Here is a 23,939-nt window from a genome sequence, read left to right as displayed (position 1 = left end):
GATTGTATTATTATTATTATTTTGCTATTTAATTTTTTAATTTTTTTTTGATTTCGTTTTTTTTTTTTTGATGATTTCGTTTTTTTTTTTTTTGAAGAGTAATTAATACTCAATTATATTTATATCCTTTATTAAGTAAACTGATAATTAATTAGAAGAAAATGGGTAAAAAACCAACAAATCTAAAGAGTGAAACAAAACATAATACAGAGAATAGTAAGTTATCAAACAATTTCTTGAATTTTTTGAAAAAAAAAAGTTAAAATTAATTATTATTTAAAAAATTAGTTAATAGATTCAATTCAATGATATCTATGTTTGAAGGTGAAAATGAAGAGAAAGAATCAACTATAGTGCCAACAAATAATAGTACAGTAAATACAGAGCAAACAACAAATATAGATTATAGTAAATATAAAGATAAAAAGAGATTGGTAGAGGAGCAACAACAAACAGAACAAGATAACGAATCAAAGGTAGACAATCAATCATCAAAGAAAAAGAAACTGAAAAGATTACCACCACCTCCACCCGATCATGAAGAGCAACCAAGTGGTGGCGCTGCATCAGCTGCTGCCACAGAGGAGATCAAAAAGTTGAAGGATGAGCTGGAGAGATTGCGTGAGGAGTTTGAAAGTCGTGAAGCAGAGATTAAGCTACAGGAGAAAGAGTTTAGAAAGAAACTAAAGGATATTAAAGAGCAAAAGAAAGAGGTACAGTCTATCCTCGAGAGTAGTGCACCCAAGATATTTGCAAAGCACGCCTCCAAATCGATTGCCATTCCCGCCAATATCCTCGATGACATCACCTCTGAGGAAATGGCAACCTATCTCGTCGAGATGATCTCGAGAATGGTAGTGTTGTTTGCTGTCGACGAGATCATTGTCTACCAATCGGCACTGTCTAATTCCACCTCTGACAAACTCATGAAACTACTGGAATACATTGAAACACCGAGAAATATCCGTTATCATTTGTTTGACCTCGACGATCCCGACTACAAATTCGTTGATAAACTCAAAAAGATGGAAGCAGCACATCACAATACAACCAATCGTTGGACACGTTACCGTGAGGGTGTAGTCACTGACAAGGTGGAAGCTGGAACATCGCTGATCGACGTTGGACTCGGCCACGGAAAGGAAGCTCTGGCCGACAAGAAACTACAGCCAGGAATCAGAGTGACACTGGAGATGGAAGAGGACAGTAAGAGTAGAGAACAAAACAATAGCAACAGTAAATATAAGAAAGGTAAATTGGTGTCGCCACGACAGGTTAAGGAGGCAGGACACTACTGGGGCTATACAATCAGACATGTCAAATCACTGGATTCTCTCGACGCCGAGAGTCCCTATGGAAGTTACGATTGTCGTGTGCTTATCTCTCAGGATGCATCGGCAGCCAGCTTGGAATCGACCAACTTTGAAAACACAGCACAAATGAAAAACATTGTTTTGGTATTCGCAGAGAACAAAGACACTCGTATGGCCGATACCAACTACACAGTCAACACTCTCGGCTCTGAAATTCTCTCTAGAAGACCAAGATTCGAAGAGACACTCACAATTTCACTCACCAATCTAACCAACAAACTATATTCTGTATAGCTATAGTTTTCAGCTGGATTTGATTCGAAAATAGATGAAATTTCATCTATTTTATCATATAAATAAACAGAAACAACAAAAGAAATTTCTGAATGGTAAACAGGTTAAAAAAAAAGTTATAAAATTAACAAAGAAAAAAAAAGAAAATGGGCAGAATAAAGTCTCAATCACGTGATTACATTTTTTTGATGTAAGTTCCACAAATCAGGTGACCACAACGCCCAACCCACTTATTATTTTTAGTATTCAGATTAGACAGTTAGCGGTAAAATAAACTCAGTTGACTTTATTAATGTATTGGGCTAAAATAGTTTAGGAATGATGTTGATGGCATTGACCTGGCTTGATCATGATCCAACATGAAAGAATGATCAAAACTTAAGTTAAGTTTAAATTTTATCGTTTGCAAAAATAAAAATAGATATTAATTGTTGTGTTGTTTGATGATGTTCACTCAAAAACCTCCCCATCACTGTGAATCAAGTACTTGATTCAACCCTTTTTGTTGTTGTTTTTGGATCTGATGCTATTTTCGAAAGACGAATTTTCAATTGTCGTTATTATAATGATTTTATTGTCAACACTATTTCAAAAAAATAGATATTTTATTGTTTCCCCACTCACACCCCCTAAAAGGAAAGATTACTTTTTAATCAAACACCTTTTTTCTATCAGTGACTAAGCCTCAAATAACTGATAGGGGATTAATTTCCCTTTTAATTCATTGGTTATTGACTTTCTGAAGAGACCGAAATCCACGCTTATCTAATGATGTAATCTATTAAAAAACTGATGACGATTTTAACGTTTGCTCTCAAGAGTACCACACACTAAACTAGGTTACGAAACAAACTCATCTGGTATTAGGTCCCCCCTTTGAACATCAATACTAGTATTATTACAACTTGGTTTTTTGTGTGATTTATTTATATACAAACCATCAAGTCACTATGAACTCAACGTGATTAAAATGAATAATCATATAAAATTTGTGTTGTTTTTGTGATTGATAGTCAGTGGTCGAGGTCCATCATTTGTATGACGTTGTAATTCTTGTTGATTTATTAATTAAATTTAACATACTATCAATTGTTTTAGACCAAAACTGATTGAATAACATCAACAAACATTGGAAATAAAAATTAGTCTACAAATTTGACAACATATAAAATCTACAAAGTTAAACATTGTAGTTATAAAATTAAAGATTGGTAATAATATAATATTTAATTAACATAAGAAGCCTAACATTAAATCATTTTATTTAAATAATATCTATATACATTTAAAGCTTAAAATTTTAATAACAGTGCAAAACTATATTTACCTTGCTAATAAATAAGAGCTCTTAAAATCTATTATTTTAGACATTTTTAGTAAATAAAATTAAAGATCAAGTCCTCAACGTAATGTAAGTAAAGAAAATTTTGGTTTTGTTATTATTATTGGTGAGGAAGAGACCCTCTCTTTTACATCTTTTTCAAAATTTTTAGATACTTTTAACTTATTTTTTTTTTATTTTCTAAATTTGGTTATTTTTATGTTATTTTTTAATATTTTTTGATGTTCTCTGTTTTTTTGAGAATATTTTCGGGGCTTGCAAAGGAGTCATATAGATCACTAATTCATGCCCACTGAATCATTTCATACTTGGTGTTTTTGATTCTCAAGAGTGGTTGTCTCTCTTTTTTTTGTATTCGAGATCATAATCAAGATATTCATTAAAATTTAATTATTTTATATTAAAAAGTGTGCCATTTTTATTAAATAGTAGTAATCATCAATCAAGTTAACTTAAATAGTATTTTTTTAGTTTTGTTTTTTTTTATTGTTTTTAAAATTACACCTACTTTTCAATATTAGAAGGAAGAGAGGTGGGATGATGTTCTGAATGTCGTTTATAATGTTGTGTAAAAAATAAAATAAAAAACAAAATTTGTTGTTGTGCGCACTGATTGTTGGTTTGGTTGAGACCTTAGTAACTGACCATAACTAAAATCTCAATCATATCATAGTTTATTTTACATTAATGTGATGATTATAGAAATGTGTCACATTTTTATTACAACAATGTCAACAATCTTTTGATAATTTTAGTTTAGTTACTAAACTTTAGTTTTGTTTTCATAGAATCAATCAATCAATATCTAGTAGTTTATTAATTCTTATTTTTTTATTTATTTTATTTTATTTTACACACTAAACTACACTCAACTAATTAGTTTACCGTTGTTACATCATTAATTTATTGTTATAATATCTTTTTGTATTATTTGGTTATATATTTTATAATCTATTAGTTAAGCAAACAACAATATAATGAAAAGAAGAGATTATATAATTAACATCTATAGAGTTAATCAATCACAAATACACTTTATTTTAAAATAAATGTAGTAGTACGAGTAATAACATCATACAGTTAACTTATATGTATATATGTATATATGTAAATTATAAAATACTTAAAAGGTAACACTACCCCCCACACTTTTACATACAACCATTTCGGTTTTAAATAGCACTGTTTCTACTTTTAAATTGCTTTTTATTATAATTTCAATCAACTGATTCACCCAAAGAAGAAGAAGATCATGCTCAATGATCATTGTGTTTCTATTGTTAACATAGCAGAGCATTAACACCTATTCATATTGCATTGACCAACCACTCACTCACTACAATTTTACAATGCACCCTGTGATCAACAACAAACTTAAAGTGTAGTGGTAGAATATCGCCAACATCACCACTTTCAACGCAATTTTAAAAATACTTGTTGTTCATTATGCTGCAACAAATCTATAAAAATCTATTATTATCTAAATATTATATCAATACAATACAATACAATATATATTTATATATAACCAATTGTTGTTATTCTATTTATATGTTGGTATTTATAAATTTGGTTAGGTATTTTTTGGTTGTTACTTGAATGTTGTAATATAGTTTGTTTGTTATTGTAATAAGCAACAACTTGCATATTGGTAACCAACTTTTTAACAAACCAACGCAACTGTTCAATTGAATGTGGTAACATTGTCAATCATATCCAAAGCTCGCATCATTGCATAAAAGAACAAAAAGTGTTCATGAATTGAAATGAAACACAATAACTCACATGTGACCAAACCAAATCAACTCAATCAAATCCTTTTTAAGTAAACATAAGTAATGAAGTATATAGAATGGTTCAACCATTTGCATTATTTTTTGATTTTTTATATGAATTGCTTTTATCATTTTAATCTTTGTTTTTATAATTTTTATCTGTTTGAAATAAATTAATCATTTTTTTGCTTTTAAAATCAATATAGAATTGTACACTGGTTTCTACTGGATCAAATAAGGCTTTTTTCAAAAAAACATTCTATATATTTATCTTTATTTTAATATATAGTTATATAATAAATAATATTGTAAATATTTTTATATTTTTAATTCATAATTTTTATCTTTAAATTATATATATCTGGAACAATTTGTAAAAACAACAATAGCGCTATTTTTCAATTAGTATTCCCAAGCAAACAAACAAACAAACAATTAAATGTAAGTATTCAATTTTCATTCATTTGTTGTGTGAACCAAATATGTTTTTTTTAGAAATATAAATAGATATCTTTTTTTATATAATTCTCTTAATGGTATGGTACGCAGTAATCAAATATAATCATGATTTCAATAACAATATCCTATTTATATATGTTTAACTTGATTATATTATTCAATCCAAACATCAAACTAAATTTTAAATAATCAATGAGAGTTGTTTGAACATCATCTATCAAAAAATGCTTATAATTAATCAAATTTGGGCTGTTTATTAACACCTACCATTTTTCTTCGACTTTTTGCACTATTATCACTCATTAATTAATGAATCAAGATCTTATTTTACTACTGTTACTACTATTAAAACTATTATTTTTATAAAAATGATTGATATAACAATACCTTCCAAAAACAGCTTAAACATTATCTCTATTACTCTTTCTGTATATAAAAGTAGTTAATTAATAATTACTTCAAATAGCTAAATCAAAATACTAGTAAATCGGTTTTCATTACAAAAATATCTTTAATTAATAGGTTGTTGTTTTTGTTGGTAGCAGTTGTGTTGTTTGTTTGTCCAATCATAAAAAATGAATACCAACCCACAATGATATTAGCAAAGTTGCAAACATTATTAATCAAAAAATTAATTTAATTTTTAATTTTTATATTAAATCACACCAATGAGCAAATCGTTAATAAACAACCCCACACTTCAGTAACATAAATTTTAATTTCGCTCAAATGAAGTTTTTGCCAAATTTGGTAAAAAAAAAAAACTGTTTATTCTTTGTCCAACCATTTTTGGATTATTAAGGGTGTGTGTGTTTCATTATATTTTTTATATTATATAATAATAATAATATCTGTGGTATTATTCATCAAAAATGATATTCAACCACCACCACCACCAACCCGGCATAACCACTTTATTTTATAGAGTTTTTTGGCAGCAACACCTTTTTTGGAATTCCGTTGCCCAAACTCAAACATTGAAATCTCTATTGCGAGACAAACAACAACATTTTCAACATAATATTATGTTCATATATCCAAGTCTTTTTGATATTCATCTCAATCAAATTGCTTCAAAAAAATAGAAAAAAAAAAAAAAAAAAAAATAAAAACAATAAAATATAATTAACTTACACCACACTCGTTTTACACACCATACTGACACTTCCCTAAGTTTTCACCACCCCACCCAACACTTACCATCCATCATTTGACACTCATATCTCTGGTTGTTGATACTGAATATGAAACATGTGTATGTGTGATGAACCTCTAACTAATCAAGTCAACAACCCCACCGCCACAACCAAACATATGCAAAATGTCACTGCTCTCTGCGTTTGCTGTACATTCAGCTCTCACTCTTTATTTAATTACTACATAGAAATAGAATTATTGTACATTAATGTATGTTTATGACTCCTAAATTTTTAAAAAACAAAACAAAAACTAGAATTTATAAAAAAATAATTATAAAATACTATAAATTACTAAATTGGTAAAGAAAATACTATAGCCAACTAAACTAATAAATCTAAATATTTTTGGTATCTACCATATCCAACACCCACCTACCACCTTGTCTAATATCGATATATTCTATATAGAGACAGAACTCAAGCCAACTCTTTAATAGTTACTTATTGTTTTGTTTTGTATTTCAACAAACACATTTGGTATCATCAACACACTCCTATGGAGTCCCCATCCCACCCGTATCATCATCCATTAAATCCCATTGTTCTATTTTGAAAGTGAAATGTTCAACACCCTCAAAGTGCATTGATTAAAATGATGGGATAAGACCGTTGTTTTTTTTCTTGTCAGATAAGGATACCAGTCTGTTGACTGTTTGAGGCGCATCCTATCCTCATCACCATTCGAATTTAAAATACCTTCGAAGACGTTTTTTCTAATTCCAATAGTAAAAGTAAAAGTATTAATGTTGATAAAGTTAATGAAAAAGAAAAAAAATATTGTCCAACTCTTTTTTTATTAATGCAAGGAAAAAAAAAAATAACATCAACTTTTACTCAACTTTATTAAAAATAACTGTTGTTATCATAACTTCTCGACTCCCATGGAATTGTTGTTAACTACAACAATAACCAGTCATCTGGTATTTGAAAAATCGATAACACCAACAGTAACATCATAAATAATCTCATCTTACACAACCACCACAATTTATTACACATTTTTCGTATCTTTGATGCATTTCACAAACAACTTTATTTGTTGTAAAAAAATAATAATTTTATTTCTATTTAGTTATATTAATAATCTATTTTTATTTTCTCTTTAAATCTTGCTGCTCTCTAATTTAATGTTCGACCCAACTGTTTCATTTTATTTAGTGTAGATTTGGTATGTATATAGATATCACATTTAACATATAGATAATAATAGATATATAATCATAACAAAAAGACTGGATCAGTTTCATCATCCAGTTACGCAATGTAATCAAATATTTGAGTATTTAGTAACAATATTTTAGTTAAAGGCAAAAATAGCAATAACAACTCATCTTACCATCATCGCATCTAAAATTATATATAATTTCAACGGACAATCAAAATATCTCTAGCAAAATCCATCTTTTTCATTATATCTCATCACTTTTATTCATTTGATCAGCAACTACATCATCAATTTCACATTAGATTAATTACTTTTATAACCAGGAATATGATTTGTATGGCAATTCGTTTTTTTTATTTTTTTTCACTTTTTTTTTTTTTTTTTTTTTTTTCTTATTTTGATATAACATCATATGAACCATCAGTTAATTAATGGGTGATCTCAATGATGATGGATCAAATGATTGGAGCTTCAAAAGTTTCATGTCATCTATTGTATTTTATAATGTTTTTAACTGCACCAGTTATATTTCAAATGGTTCGATACTCTCGTTCCTTATTTTCCTTTTTTGAAAGAACACTCAAGATACACATCACCTATATTTATAGAATAGCAATCAATCAGTATGCTATAAATAAAATTAATTTCCTGATTTGTTGGATAGATGATCGTTATTTTATTAATGGATGTGGTTGTTGTGTGTGCGCAAAAGCAAGGTAGGTAGTATATAAGCATGATTGATTCTATTTGGTGATGGTTCATGATTTGGCAATTTTTTGCTCAACAACATCATCATCACCACCATAATCATAATTACTTATATCTACCACAAGCTATGTAACCACTCCACAAGAGATAAGATAGCTGGATCATCTCAAAATACAACATAACAATAACATTACTTTCACCCTATTGATCATAACATTGTGAAAATGTGATAGTTTGGTGAAATATCATGATCATCAGCATCAACAACACTCACCCAATTGGTTGATGTTGTTTTGTTTAAAACCATATCCTATTAAAATCAAATGGATATGATATCAATCAACTTTTGGATATATATGGAAATTCTCAAGCAAACAATCATTGGAACAAACGCAGTATCAAATATTCAACTCAATCATAGAATATTATATACTACACACCCCATAATATTAATAATAATAATCGTTCTCACACATTAGCATTCACATCAAGCCTTAATTTGATAAAGCTAAACACATTTTACATCGTTTCAACTTTTAAAATCAGTATTTTCACACCAAAAATAAAATCATATGAACACCATTTAACGAGCCAAACGACACGCCAATCTCTGTTTTGTGGTTTCATTGGTTTCTCTTCTTTCTATACCATTAATATAATCTGTTGTGTGTGTTTTGTTTTATGGTGTACCAAGTCATACTTTTTTACAATATAGGAGTGTTGTTGTTGTTGTTCTTTATTTGTTAACACTGAAAAAAATAATTAAAGGAATACCACAGTAATGAATTGATTTTATGTGGTTGTTTTTTATAATCTTTATTTTTTAAAATTAATATGTTACTACATATGTAAATTATTGATTGATTTTAATAATGTCACACAATTTTTTAACCACACATACACCCTGACATCAAAACACCCACACACACACATTTCATAACTTCCAGAACTATATATATCTCTTTCACCATAATTCGAATCGTCCACTGACATTGGCAATATTAATAATAATAATATAAAGTCGTTTAAATTCATTTTCCTATCACATATAAATAGTATATGTTATTAAATGGAAAGGTGTGTGGGGGTATTTGAAATAAAGTAGTAATAGATCTATCTCATCATAACAACAGGCACTCTTTAACCAAGAGTGTTAAATGTGATTGTGTGCGTGTGTGTATCTGTGTGTGTTTTTTTTTGATATTGCAGTTGGAAAAAAAAAACCATGTATGGTCACACATTCAAATTTATCAATTAAAAGTAATAACATTAGAAACCAATGTCATAAAAAATAAAAACCAATAACAACAATAAAAATACAACTTTTTACTCTAATTTCCAATCACACACACAATCACACACCAAACACACCATAGAATTCTACTCAATCCAAATTATTGTTATTTTCCTCCTTCTACTACACTTATTTCTGATGTTGTTGTTGTTATATTTTCGATCAATAGTTTATATAAATAAATGAATTTGTTACTAGCAACAATCGTTGTTGTTGTTGTTATTATTGTTATTGTTGTTGGATACTGATATCAAAAATAGGTCAGCTTTTACATTGTTGTTGATTCATTCTATCATCACAAACACTCACTACTAAAATGTAAATAAAAGGGATTGTATGTTTTTTCTTTTTCTTTTTTTTTTTTTGTTTTTGTTGTTGATCAACAATCAACCAACACTCACACCGATGCACAACCACTTTGTATACATGTTCCTCCTCTACACACCATGCTTCTTTTCAGTATCATCATCAAATAAAATTGTGATAATTATTATTTTTGTTGGTTTTATATTTATATAACAACCAACTCCAATTCAACTCAACTCTCTACCGCTTACCATATGTGATTATCTTGTTGTTATTACACTTCAGGCATATTCATGTAGCTAGCAGTAATATTAAATTTTTTGATTATTTTATTTTTATTTTTTAATAAAAAAAAACCATCAACATCATAAATTATATATTAAAAATTTGTGATTAATAAAATCAAAACAACTACTTTATCATATTCATCATAATTATATGTTTAGTATTACTCTTAAAAGAATAAGAGTAATCATCATCATTAAAATATAAATATTTTGAGTAGAGTATTAATTATAATAATATCATCTATTATTTTGTATTGTATTTTTAAAAAATAAAACAACAACTACAATTCAATCAATCAATCAATATTGAAATAAATAGCCATTATTAATTTTGTTGTGTGATGCCAAGTATGTTGTTGTTGTTGTCAAAGTTACCCAATACTTAGGTTAAAACATAACTATCATCCAAATTGATATATATTACCAAAAATAATCCAAAAACCAACAACGATTAATATTATTGTTTTGTTTTATTTTTATTAGTTTGTTGAATCATATTCTTTAATCTCTTTCCTCATTTCTTCTTTTTTTTTTTTTTTTCATTATACCATCACCAGAAATAAAAAAAAAAAAACAAACCAACCACACTCTTCCAATCAGTTATTTTTAATAATATAGCCATATAAAATCCATTAACTATCATATCCTTTCAACAATTATTTATTAGATAGCTAGTATTGTATCTATAATTGATGTGTCAGTTTTTTTTTGTTTTGCTTTCATCACTTTTTTTTGGATCAAAAAAATACTTTCCATAAATATCCATTTTCTAATATAAAATATTTTATTAATTAATTATAGGATTGTCTTTTCTTTTATTTAATATAAAACTAAATACGTACAAAGCATTACTATAACAAACAAATATTTGTCAAACCAATTCACCTGAAGTTTTGTAAATTTCACAATCATAATTTAAAATAGTAATTAATCAAGTCCAAATTATATATATCTATTATTAATTAATTAAATATAAAATTCTAACTTTTTTTTTTTTAGTTTTTTTTTACCAATAATATACATAGATATTAAAAATTTTTTGGAAAAATGGATTCAAGTTCATCTTCATTTTCTCATTCAGTCAACTATCATAATGAGAATAGAAGTCATTTAAATCAACAACAGCCCCAGCAATTGGCTACTCAATACCCACCATCACCAACCAGTCAACAAACAACCATTCTATCTATTCTTCAGGAGGGTAGAATGCAGCTAGATGACATAAGCTCAAAGCCTGAAACTTCAAGTGATTGTCTTCTAAGGTCTTTAGTATTATGTATCAATCAATTATTGGCTTATGGTGATCAAGTAAGTAAAGAGAAAAAAAAAATAATTAACAATTTACTAATAATTTCAATCAATTATATTTTATTTACTTTATTAGTTATCAAATAATTATACACAATTTTTACCAGACAATATGAGATTACCAATGATTACCATTGATCTATATATTGCCAGAATCCTTAAATACTCTCCATGTTCAAAAGAATGTTTTATCACCATTCTTATTTATATAGATAGATTAATTACCAAAAGAAACTTTATTGTAAATAGTTATAATATACATCGAATTTTAATCACAAGTATTTTAGTAGCAGCAAAATATCTTGATGGTAAGTTAATTTATTTAGAAAAAAAAAAAAAAAAAAAAACAAAAAATATTTTTTATTAATATATTTTTATAAATTATTATTTTAGATATTTTTTATAATAATCACTTTTACTCTCAAGTTGGTGGTGTTTCAGTTAAGGAAATCAATGTGATGGAACTTGATTTACTTAAATTGCTGTCATTCGATGTAGGTGCCAATCTCGAATCCTACGTTCAATATGCCAACAGCATTGAAGTTTATAACAAGAAGATTCAATCTCACTTGCACATCAACAATCCAATCAGTCTGCCAATTTCGATTCCATCGATTGCCACACCGCAGGAAGGTACACTTTCGATTCATCTCGCTTTGAAAGATTCAGTATCTTCACAGGATCTCACATCAACCACCAACAACAACAACAATAACAACAATAACAACAACAGTCAAAACAAACACACAAACAACAACAACAACAACAACCCAAACGCATTCGCCAATCATTCACAATCAAGTAGTTCACTTATAAACGGTAGCACTTCTAAATCGGAACTCCAGCACAACAATAGTAATAATAATTTAAAAAGTGATACAAATGTAAATAGCAAAGATCCAAAGAACAAGAACAACAATGACCTCCCCCAATCAAAGACTACCTTTATCCATCAACCTCTCTCTTCGTTTCGATATCAGCCTCAACCCGATTGCGTTGCTTGAAGATATGTTTCGGTACATCTATAAGAAGAAGAATAAGAAGAATTATTAAATTACAAGAAAAATCATCCAACCATTCAAACAACAACAACAACAACAATCCAGGTTGATATATATAAAAATGACTAGACAGTCCAAAGAAGAATACCAGCATTCCAACATTTGTTGCCTAAAATTTTTTTCCCACCAAAACACAAAAGAATCCGATATTTTCATCATTTTTTTCATTGTCTATTTTATGTATCTAAATTTTTTCCAAAATAAAACAAATTTAACCAATCGTTAAACACGATATAGGGTAAATTATATTGTAAATAATTATGCAATATTTGTTATTTATATGTGTGAATTATCTAAACAAACAAGATGACATGAGCTGCAGATGACATTGGATGATAGGGGTAACTGTCTTTGCAAAAATGATAGATAGTAACTTTTTCTTGGACAAATGTTTACAAGATTCATCTAATATCTTATTATTTAAGACAACTTTGTTCATTTAAAAATGACTTTGCCAGTGTCCTAACAATCATCGAAAGAACCCTACCAAATTGTTTCCCGCAAGCCAGTCAGATTGGTGCTCTGATGCTACACCAACTTACTTTTAATTAATTATATTAAAAATTACCATCATTAAATAACCAATACTCTATTGGCTGCAAATAAATTTTCTAAAAAAATAGAAAAAAAAAATTTTGATTTTATTAAAAAAAACTAGAAGTTCTTTAATATTGATTAATTAATTAATATCATAAATTTATCAATATATTTTGAATATAGCACTTCTTTGAATATTGATAACTATTGCTTAATGCATGGATATCAACTCTACTTTTATTGAAAATAGAGCAATCAAAGTTGCAATATTACCAATCGGTGATATATCAACTGATAGTTTTAGAGAGTATTCCAGTCTCATCAAGACATTAGGTATCATAGAACTATCTGGTATAACTAGAGATGCAAAAGAATCACGTAACTATCTGATTATATTAGTAATATGATAATAATTACCAAACTAACTTACATTCAATAACAATCATTTTACAATATTATTATTATTATAAACAATCAATCAATCAATCAATCAATCAAAAAATTAAATAATAGGTGTACTTGAAAAGATAAATTGGGTAGATGGACATATGTTATTGAACTTTGTATCACCAAATACTGCACAGTCATCGGAATGGGAGGACATATTGATTTACAAGAGAATATTCGGTGTGATTGGTGTGGTAGATTGTAAGAGATCGCGTGATCTCGCTGCTACGAAGCAGTTGTTTGAAGAGGCGATCGGACCTTATCGCTCGGCAGTGGCTACCATCTGTTATGCATTCGATCCACTCGACGAACAACAGGATCTCGAACGTGGCAAGTTTGTTATGATTCCCAATGCCGGTGATAAGAAGCATCTGCTATTCTACCTCTCGACACTACTCTTTGACTTTTCCTATCAACTGCTCAGACATTTCGAAAAGATGGTATCAGAGTCTGACGTTGCATCGACACAATCATACATATCGACACCACTCGAAAGTGTAATGTCTTGGGACGAAGTATCACGTGCAAAAAAGAGAAAACCAGGTAGATCTGCCAAGTGTAAAGGTGACTATTGTCTTTTAGCAGGTTCACCTTTAGATGCCATTAAATTGTAAGTTGAATAATAATCACAATCATTATATATATATATATATATCTCAATTATAAATTAACAATCTATTCTTTTTTTATTATCGTTTAGTTATGATCAAAGTATTGAATTATCAAAATCAAATAATGATTATGAATGGATTGCAGCATCTTATGAAGGACAAATCTCTGCTATTCTTTCTAAACGTGTAAAATATCATCTTATTTACAATAACTTGATTTTCTCTTTGTTAATATTAACTATCTCTTTCACACAAACAAACTTTTAGAATCAAGAATTTCATTCACAGAATCAAAGTATTAGTCCAACATCGGTTGGTCCTAATGCACAGTTACAATCAGTGGCAGACAGCCAATCGTATGAGGATCAACAGATTCTGACGATGGCAACAGAGGCACTCTCTTGCTACAAGAAGAAACAAGCATTGAACTTCGAGATTGAGCTGACTATGAAGATGGCAAACTATCACATCTCCATGGAGAGAAAGTTGGAGGCATCCGACTTGTTGGTGGCCGTCTACGATTTGACGTTCGGACTGCCACTTCCAGAGAAGATCTCTACGATCTGTTCGATTGCACTCGCCTACTACTCAATGGGATTCAAACGAAAGTTTGCTTTCTTTATTCGTGAAGCTGCATTCCTGCATAACAAACGACCGGAATCCTGGGAGAAGATCAACAATCTGCTACAGATATCAACGAAATTCTTCCAATTGGAAGATCTCTTTCCACTGCAGATCAGTAGTTTCCTTGATGAAAAGAATAAAACCTACAACTATTCAATGTCGACTATCACCAACCAGGCTGCCTCTGTAAAGAAGCAGTCTTCGCGATCTCGTGGCAACGGTGGTTCGTCCAAATCGAACAGCAAGTTTGGTGGAGGCACCGCAGGCAACAACATGGCAGCGACAGTCAATTCATCGGGACGTACTTCATCGGCTTGGCAAACGAGAATGCCACCACTGTCAACCGAGCGAAGAAAAGAAGGTTGGTTTATCATCCAACGATACCTTTTATTCAATTTGATCTCGACTGCTTCCAATCTGCTCGATTCTCTGAGCATCTGTAAATACATCATCTATCTGCTCAGAACACAACACAAATTACTTCCAGTTTCCAAACAAATCGATTTCCAATCGGATCTACTTCATCATTCTCGTGCCATTTCCACCAGTATCAATACCAATGTTCATATGAACATCTTGGGATTCCCAATGCTCGTCAAACTCACACCACTACCACACCCAGATTATCTAGTTCCACATTCACGTCATATAGAGAATAATCAACAAAAAGATAAATTCTTTATTTATTCTCCATATGAAAGAGAGTAAGTTAAGATTAAAAAAAACAAATATATATATATATACATATAATTAATTCTAATATCTTTATTATTTTTTAGAAAAGTACAAAAGAAACAAATGTTATGGGTTGAAGGTGAATGTAATGTATTATTGACATTGTCAAATCCGTTTGCTTTTGATATACTAGTTCAAAGTGTATCGTTATCAACTGCAGGTGTACCGTTTGAGAGTTATCCATTGTCATTCAAGGTATTGTCACTCACTGAAAAGATGGATATTATCATTAGTGGTCGTGCATTGAAACCAGGTCCATTGATTATCAAAGGTGTCTATATTAGATCGTATAATCTATTGTCGGAGCATCCTATCAATCAGCAGGGTGAACCAATCACAATTCCAGAGTACGAGGAATTGATTCGTCGTGATGCCTACAAGGTGGAGTTGGATGCACCCGTTGTCATTGACGACGAACGAACACTCAACAAAATCACCATTGTTCCCAAGCTTCCACTGCTCAACGTATCGGTACCATCGTTTGGAAGTACTGTATCGCTCTTCACCGGTGAATACCAATCGTTCCCTTTCATATTTGAGAACATTGGCGAGTTACCGATTGATTCAATACAGCTGACACTGACCGATCTGGAAAAGTCTGCCAAGAAAGTGATTCCAAAGAACTATACATTCGATGAAGAAGATGAACTACCTGCATTCCAATGGGATGACTCTATTATTCAATCAGCACTTCCACTGCTTCCAGGCCAGTCTTTCTCGCTGCCATTGAGAACCTACGGACGTCCATACACACCTGGTAACCAACTAAATATTACATACTATCAAAACCAAGTCAACAACAACAGCAGCAGCAGCAGTACTAATAATCTTGGTACTATTTCAAGCATTGAGAATGCATTGAATAATAGTAGTATTGGTAATGGCGGTAGCAACAACAATCATCTATATCAAAGAAAGATAGTTGTACCGTTGCAATTGGATCTACATCCCGGACCTGAAATAACAAACTTTGATATCATATTCACCTCCTTAAAGTCATTGAAGCAATTGGAATCATTTGTAACTTACAAACAACAAAACAATCAACAAAATAGTAGTAGTAAATCAACAAATAATAACATTCACAATCTTATAGATCATTTCGATTCAATCGATCTAAATAATAGAGATAACAATAGTAATAATCATATCAATCATAATCATAATCATAATCATAATCATAATAATAATAATAATAATAATAATAATAATAATAATAATGATATAAGTAATGATTATTGTTTGTTAGTATTTGAAATAAGAAATAATAGTTCAACACATGCATTCACTATGACCTATAACAACTTGTTGCCACAGTATGACATTGCATTCAACAATACAACATTTAAACTTCCACCGATTTCAGTCATCAACATCTATGTACCAATGAAGAGAGAACCATTCCCTGATACACTACCACAAATTAGACAAGCAAGAGGTCAATATATTAAACCAAAGAAGAAATTAACTGAACATGAAGTATCTATTATATAATAATAATAATATTTGTTTTAATCTTTAAATCTAAAAATTAAACTAATTTTCTTTTTTTTATAGGAATATTTAAATAGATTAATTCAATATTATAAAGATATGTTTATAAAGAATATTAAATTAACATGGGTATCTGTATGTAGTATAATATAAATGGTATTTTATTTAAACATACTAATTATTTTTATTTTAAATATAGTCTGATCATACCTATGGTAATTTGATATTGAATGGTATTACATTAACACCAAAGATGATATACAAGTTAAATGTTGATCCTTTGACCGTTGAATTCAAAGATCGTGCTTTATTCAAGATATTCGAACTCGGTGTATTCCAGACCATCGATATTGTTGTAACAAACACTAGCAACTCTACCATTACCAGCTTGATTTTGCATATCCAACCAACACTTGAAAAAGACTATACCGGTGATCAACACAGTCCAACTACAATTCTCAACGAGAAGATTGGTTATGTTGGTTCACTTACCATTCCCATTAAAGAGGTAAATACAAACAAACTGTTTATAATTTATATATATATATATATATATATATATATTTACTAATTTATTTTTTTAAACCTGAATTACAGCTTCTATCACATCATACATACCATCACAGTTTACAAGTTGTTTTCTTTGAAAGAGATATTTATAAGTTTATCATTTCGTGTGAATTATTTAAGACTAAACAAACACTACCATCAATGAACACATTGAAAATACAAGTAATATAATAACAATTATAATAATAAAAATAATAAATTCAACTTAAAATGCAAAGTTCTATCTCTTTCTCTCTTTTGTACAAATGGATGATCTCCAGACAAGAATATCAATCTCTTGGTATGTATTTATTATCTCAAAGGTCAATTGATTTAGATACGGGTAAGAAATGGTTACTTTTTTTTTTTTTAAAGAATCATCTTGGATGATCATTTTGGTTCAAGTGGGTTTCACAGAAAAAAAGACAAACTTGGTCCACCTCAAATTTTTCACCAACATTGGCCATTTTACAAGGTGTTTAATTTTTTCCATCTGTCATTGAATGGAATTAAACAAGTTACATTATTTAAGCCCTTTATTCAATTTATTTTCTAATCCTTTTTCGGGAGATTTTTTTCATTGGGTCAAAAATTGAATAAAGGGCTTAAATAATGTAACTTTGTAAAATGGCCAATGTTTCTTTTGTTTAATCATATGATAATATAAATATTTGGGATTTTAGAGTTGATATTAATTTTTCTTTTATATATCTGTTACAATCCCGTTATGAACGTCAAGATTCTTATCCTGTGTTTTACACCATTTATTAAAATTTGGTCTTCCTCTATACACTTGAAAATGATTGGAGTGAAGAACCTTTTTTTTTTTCTATATAAACCAATAATTTGTATCGAAATTCGAAACATAATAATTCATTAAAAACAAATATTATTTTTTTAAACTAATAAAACATCAAACAAATAAATAAACATGTCACAAGAGATTAGTGGTAATACCTATGGTAATTTAAATGTTAGATCAAGTTCTAACTGGGGACCAGGAACCAGTGTAAGTTATATAACATATAGTATTATTTAATGTTTGGAATAATTGAAAATTTAATTATTATTATAATTTGGATCAAATAGGTTGAATTTTCTACTCTTGACTACAATAAGGGAAATGATACTGCCGGTATTGCTTCTGCCAGTTGGTGTGCCAGAGTCAACGATACTAACCAATGGGTCTCGTTGAGTGCCCTAGAACCAGTCGAGTTTGTCGGTGTCAAGACACAAGGACGTGGCGATAACTATGATCAATGGGTTACTAGCTACAGAATTCGTTACACTCTTGATGGAGCCACTTGGTTCGACGGTCCAACTTTCAATGGTAACACCGATAAGACAACTATTGTTACCAACCGTTTCGCAACTCCAATTGTTGCACGTACCATTGCTATCCATCCATTGACCTGGAACACCCACATCTCAATGAGATTCGATGCTATTTTCAAGACAATTGCTCGTGTCCAAGTTGGAACTGTTACCCATTCTACTCCAATATCATCGGAAGTAACCTATCAAATTGCATTCCCACAAGCCTACCCAGTCGGTGTCATTCCCCAAATTATCACTCAAATCCAACAAGTAGATACCAATAATAATCATTGTCTGAGTGTATTTGTTGGTTCCAGAAACATTACCAACACTGGTTTCTCTTTTGTATTCCAAGGAAACGCTAACAGTCTAATTAATAGCATTACCGGTACTTGGACTGCAGTGGCCGGACCAACTTACTTTTAATTTATTAAATGAAAAGTTACCTCTCTTTATTGATTAATAAACATTAATATTTGATCATTTATAGTTGAACAAGTCCAAAATAAATAATATTGTTTTGTTTTAATGATTCCTATTATTGATTAAACATACATTAATCTGTAATCATTTATAAATATTTAATCATTTATAGTTAAACAAGTCTTGATATCACTAAAAAATCTTTTGTTTTATTTTTAATCAATTCAGTCGCTTCAATTTTTTTAAAAAGGTGTTTGAGTGGGGTGGTGTAAAGTGGGGATTCTGACTGTTTAAAAAAAAAAAACAAAAATGAAAAAAACCTTCGTTATTTTTGTTAACAAAACAATAGTTATTAATAAAACAAAGAATAGCCACCAAAATAAAAAAATCAATAATTATATAATTATATTTATTTTTATTTATTTTATTTTTTCATCTTCTTATTTTTAATTATTTAGTAATAACATATCACCACTACCTACCTCCCCTTATTTCACTCTTTCACCACGTTTACAATCTAACTATCTAGATAAACATCAAACAACAATTGAAATTGAGCTAATAAATATTATTATAATCAATCAATCAATCATTTAGTAATTTTTTTTTATTTTTTTATTTTATTTTATTATTTGTTGAATAAAAAAAAGTAATATAGAAGCTAGCTAGATAGAGAGTGACTTTAGGATGTCGACATTCAATCCACTCAATGCAATTCCTTCAGCATTGAGAGATATCAATTTGAACCCGTTGAATCTAAATTTGAATCCGTTGAATTTGAATCTCAATGATTTGAATCCACTTAATTCCGAACGTAGAGACAGAGTTGCAAACTTTTTTCAACATGGTTCCGATGACTTTAATAATAGAGTACATGTAAGTTTTTATTTCTAATTTTTATTGTTAACAATGAATGGTTGTTTTAACTTTAGTGTCACACCACCATTTATTCTATTCTAGAATGTAGTACAAAATATTAGATCAAATGATTATAAGAAAAAGATGCACAAGGTGCTAACAAAAATCAAGGACACCAAGGAGTATAAAGCGACATCGATGGCCGACTACGATGTAGTTTTCGAATCGGTCGATATGTATTCAAACTTGCAGTCGGATCCAACGATGGAGAGTGATGAAATCGATCAGATCAAAGACTTCAAGTCGTACAGACGTCGTGTCCAACATTGGTTCAAGAAGGAGCGTATCTCTACGTTGTTGTTCATCCCACTACTCGGTATTATCATTGCCGGTATGGGTCTGCTATGTGATGAAACATTGAACAAACTCAATATTCTACGTCTGCAGTTGATGGGTGAAGACAAACCAGAGTACGGTCTGCGCAACGGTCTTATCTATGTTACCTATTGTACGGTTCTTTCTTTTATTTCGGTGTCTTGTATCTCCTTTATCAGTCCTTATGCAGTGGGTTCGGGAATTCCAGAGATGAAATCGATTCTCTCGGGTATCAATCTCTCGAGAGTGCTCGGTTGGAAAACACTGCTTTCCAAGCTGATAGGAATGATTGCTGCAACTGCCGCCGGTCTGACCATCGGTAGAACCGGTCCTTTCATGCACGCCTCGGCTATTGTGGCACACCAAATGATGGAACTCAAGATATTCTCAAACATCAAGAAGAATCAGATCGTAAAGTATCAGATGTTTATCTGTGCGTTGGCCTCTGGTGTAGTCGCCAATTTCGGTGCGCCAATCGGTGGATTGTTGTTCGCCATTGAAATCACAGCGACCAATTGTATCTTTGGTAATCTATGGAAAGGATTCCTCTGTGCCACCACCACAACTATCATTTTCTACCTCACTAGACCGTTGGTAGGTAGCTATGCCTTCTCTGTGTACACGGTCGACTCTAAAGATCTGCCATCAAAGTACTCACTGATCGATATCTCACTGTTCATTGCAATCGGAATTGTCTGTGGTTTGATTGGTGCACTCTTTGTATTCCTCTATGAGAAGATCGTCAGATTCCGTTTGCGTTATCCACTACTAAAGCAGTCGCGTATCGGTCTGGTCGTTACCATTGCCATCCTCTCGTCGGCGATCACCTACGCTTCAGGTCCACTCGCGCGTATTCCATTCTCTGCTGCGATGAAGCAATTCATTGCTCATCCAGACCAGGAGCCAGTTCCCTACTTGTTCCCGGCGGGCAAGACCGATCCCTTCTGGAATGGTGTCTACAATCTGCTCGTCTATATCGGATGCAAACTATTCTTGACAGCATTCAACATCACCATTCCAATTCCTGGTGGTGCAATCACACCTTTCATTGTAACAGGTGCAGCCATCGGTAGACTGCTCGGAAAGATCTTCTTGCACTACAAGATATCCGAAGTATCGGTAGTAGGTTTTGCTGTGATTGCATCGGCAGGACTTGTATCTGGAACAACAAGAGCACTCTCACCAGCCATCTTTGTACTTGAACTCACTGGACAGCTATCACTTTTGATGCCAGTATTGATTTGTTCGATCACCTCATCTGCAGTTGGTAACTTTTTCAACAAACCACTATTTGACACTGCTCTCAAAATTCAAGGTTTACCATTCCTATCTAGTTTTAGAAGTGAAAAGTATGTTTTAATTTAAATTCTTTTAATATTATTATAAATTATCTTATCAAATTCATTATTACAGAGTATATTCAATGACAGCTAAACAAATAATGCAAACCAATATAAATTACTTGGCTATGAGCAGTACTGTTAAAGAGATTAAAGAGTATCTTGAAAAGTTTAAATATACTTATATTCCAGTTGTTGATACAAAAGGTAAATTCTTTTGATAATATTAATAATAATCACAAAATCTAATATTTTTTATTTTAATATAAATTAGATCATATGGTATTAATTGGTATGGCAGAAAGATCTAGTTTAAGAGATTTAATCGATACACATATCATTATAGTTGAAGAGGAGTTGGAAAAGATACACAGACACTCACCACACATGGATGGTGTCCATAGAGAGGTTGGATCTATTATAACCACCTCTGAACAACTACCATCACAGGAGGAGAGTGATAGTGATGACGACAAACAACTCTTGATACCTTCTAGTGACAGTATCAACAACGACAATGATAATGACAATAGCACTGAATACCAAAACATTGAATTGGCCGACAATTCATATGAATCAGATCCAAAGATTGATCAATATTACAATACAGAAGTCATCAAAGAGAAATATTCAGATGATGAAAATGAAGCTGAAGCTGTTAATCAAGACGACGAAAGAAACGGTTTAATTGAAATGAATAATTTAGATAACAATAATAATAATAACAATGAGTCAACTCTAAGAAAGAGACATATAGATAATAATAATAATAATAATGAAAATAACAATATAAACAATATAAACAATAATAATGAAATAGGCTTGGAGATGGAAGTAGATGGAGCAGCTACACACAGGGGTGAAGCTATATGGTCAACTCATATGCTAGGTGACATCATCGAGAGTGGTGAGAGCGCCTTGTTGATGGATTTCGCACCCTCACAAATACCAGATGAAATACCAATGAACAAAGTATTCCATTTGTTCACAATGCTAGGTCTTAGTTTTACCTATGTTACATCAATGGGTAAATTGGTTGGTGTAATCACTAAAACAGATTTGATAGCAAAAGAATTATAAAATATAAAATAATATAATAATAATATAAGGTTTTTTTTTTTTTTTTTTTTTTTCAATAAACAAAACAAAAAAAAAAAGAATATATTTAATTGTTAGTTATTAATTCTAACTAATAAAACAAAGTAAAAGACTATTTTTTCAACCTCTTATTATTATTCTTTATACTTTCAATTAAATGGTCATTTGTTTTAAAATTAAGATCAAAATAATGGAAACATCTTATTATGAAAAATCGTGAAAAAAGGAAAAAAGATATTTTGTTCCGAGTTTACGAAATAGGATAACCTTTTTGATTTTCTATAAAGTCATTTTACAAACAACATATTTGTTTGCTTTATTTCTCACTACTTTTTATATTTTAAATCTAACTGTTTATATCTACTTTTTAAAGAAAATATCAGAGATTTTATAAATATATAAAAAAATTTTATTAAGATGAATATTTTTAGAATCATTATTACACTAATAGTTTTAGTACAGTTTTATTGTACTGCTCAACAACAATATCTGGTGATTGAGCAATACAATCAAAATCAATGTGGAGGTGATATCATTACAACGATCTTCTATCAGACTGGTGTATGCTACAATGGTCTCTACGTGACTTGTAGCAACAAGAGTCAAACTGCCACCATCTCTACTTACCTTTATGTAGACTGCTCATCGACACCTGACAACGTTGCCAACTTTAATGTTGGATCATGCAATGGATACGATAGTTACTCATGTCAAGCGGAAGTGAATTTCAATCAAAATGCTATCATTCACACCGAGTATTTCAATTCATCATGCGATGGTACTCCATATTTTGCACAGACACTGTCGACTGGTGTCTGCTCGAGTGGTGTCATCACTTTGTGTGATGATAAAACTATTGTAACAACGACATACGATTATTTAGAGTGCACCGGTCAATCATCGAGTCAATATAGTACTTTAGATACACAGTGTGAATTTAACAATAGATTTGGTGCCAAGGCTGTTTGTGCTGTTGAAAATTCATATTAAAGATGGTTAAAATAATGTTTAAAAATAAAG

General features: G+C 30.4%; 7 protein-coding genes across 7 annotated transcripts; 6 read left to right on the top strand and 1 right to left on the bottom strand.

Annotated features, from left to right (window-relative positions):
• Positions 1–161: 161 nt before the first annotated feature.
• PPL_07184 (RNA methyltransferase) lies at positions 162–6,204 on the top strand (the record flags this gene model as incomplete). The annotated part of the gene is made up of 7 exons (XM_020578023.1): positions 162–216; positions 289–1,601; positions 2,621–2,653; positions 2,975–3,018; positions 4,005–4,040; positions 5,014–5,032; positions 6,109–6,204. 7 exons carry the CDS (start codon positions 162–164, stop codon positions 6,202–6,204), a joined length of 1,596 nt encoding a protein of 531 aa, XP_020432471.1.
• A 392-nt stretch (positions 6,205–6,596) lies between these two features.
• PPL_07183 (uncharacterized protein) lies at positions 6,597–10,991 on the bottom strand (the record flags this gene model as incomplete). The annotated part of the gene is made up of 13 exons (XM_020578022.1): positions 6,597–6,605; positions 6,675–6,703; positions 6,759–6,810; positions 7,357–7,412; positions 7,707–7,729; positions 8,365–8,456; positions 8,530–8,565; positions 8,730–8,748; positions 8,779–8,897; positions 8,964–9,004; positions 9,822–9,860; positions 10,892–10,911; positions 10,981–10,991. 13 exons carry the CDS (start codon positions 10,989–10,991, stop codon positions 6,597–6,599), a joined length of 546 nt encoding a protein of 181 aa, XP_020432470.1.
• A 198-nt stretch (positions 10,992–11,189) lies between these two features.
• Positions 11,190–12,954, top strand: PPL_07182 (cyclin family protein; the record flags this gene model as incomplete). Its single annotated transcript, XM_020578021.1, has 5 exons — positions 11,190–11,450; positions 11,527–11,635; positions 11,663–11,758; positions 11,844–12,334; positions 12,937–12,954. The coding sequence occupies 5 exons, from the start codon at positions 11,190–11,192 to the stop codon at positions 12,952–12,954; spliced, it is 975 nt and encodes a 324-aa protein (XP_020432469.1).
• Positions 12,955–13,266: 312 nt separating this feature from the next.
• PPL_07181 (histidine kinase DhkG) lies at positions 13,267–17,898 on the top strand (the record flags this gene model as incomplete). Its single annotated transcript, XM_020578020.1, has 8 exons — positions 13,267–13,426; positions 13,562–14,105; positions 14,196–14,292; positions 14,374–15,434; positions 15,510–16,944; positions 17,023–17,094; positions 17,159–17,467; positions 17,884–17,898. 8 exons carry the CDS (start codon positions 13,267–13,269, stop codon positions 17,896–17,898), a joined length of 3,693 nt encoding a protein of 1,230 aa, XP_020432468.1.
• Positions 17,899–18,439: 541 nt separating this feature from the next.
• dscC-2 (discoidin I) lies at positions 18,440–19,251 on the top strand (the record flags this gene model as incomplete). The annotated part of the gene is made up of 2 exons (XM_020578019.1): positions 18,440–18,517; positions 18,598–19,251. 2 exons carry the CDS (start codon positions 18,440–18,442, stop codon positions 19,249–19,251), a joined length of 732 nt encoding a protein of 243 aa, XP_020432467.1.
• Positions 19,252–19,935: 684 nt separating this feature from the next.
• Positions 19,936–22,901, top strand: clcE (chloride channel protein; the record flags this gene model as incomplete). Its single annotated transcript, XM_020578018.1, has 4 exons — positions 19,936–20,124; positions 20,209–21,830; positions 21,895–22,028; positions 22,096–22,901. The coding sequence occupies 4 exons, from the start codon at positions 19,936–19,938 to the stop codon at positions 22,899–22,901; spliced, it is 2,751 nt and encodes a 916-aa protein (XP_020432466.1).
• A 435-nt stretch (positions 22,902–23,336) lies between these two features.
• Positions 23,337–23,909, top strand: PPL_07178 (uncharacterized protein; the record flags this gene model as incomplete). Its single annotated transcript, XM_020578017.1, has 1 exon — positions 23,337–23,909. One exon carries the CDS (start codon positions 23,337–23,339, stop codon positions 23,907–23,909), a length of 573 nt encoding a protein of 190 aa, XP_020432465.1.
• Positions 23,910–23,939: the final 30 nt, after the last annotated feature.

The sequence above is a fragment of the Heterostelium album genome (genome assembly GCF_000004825.1).
Source record: "Heterostelium album PN500 unplaced genomic scaffold PPL_scaffold6, whole genome shotgun sequence".
NCBI classification, from domain to species: domain Eukaryota; phylum Evosea; class Eumycetozoa; order Acytosteliales; family Acytosteliaceae; genus Heterostelium; species Heterostelium album.
The sequence above is the reverse complement of the archived record's forward strand: the minus strand, read 5'-3'. Positions and strand labels throughout refer to the sequence as shown.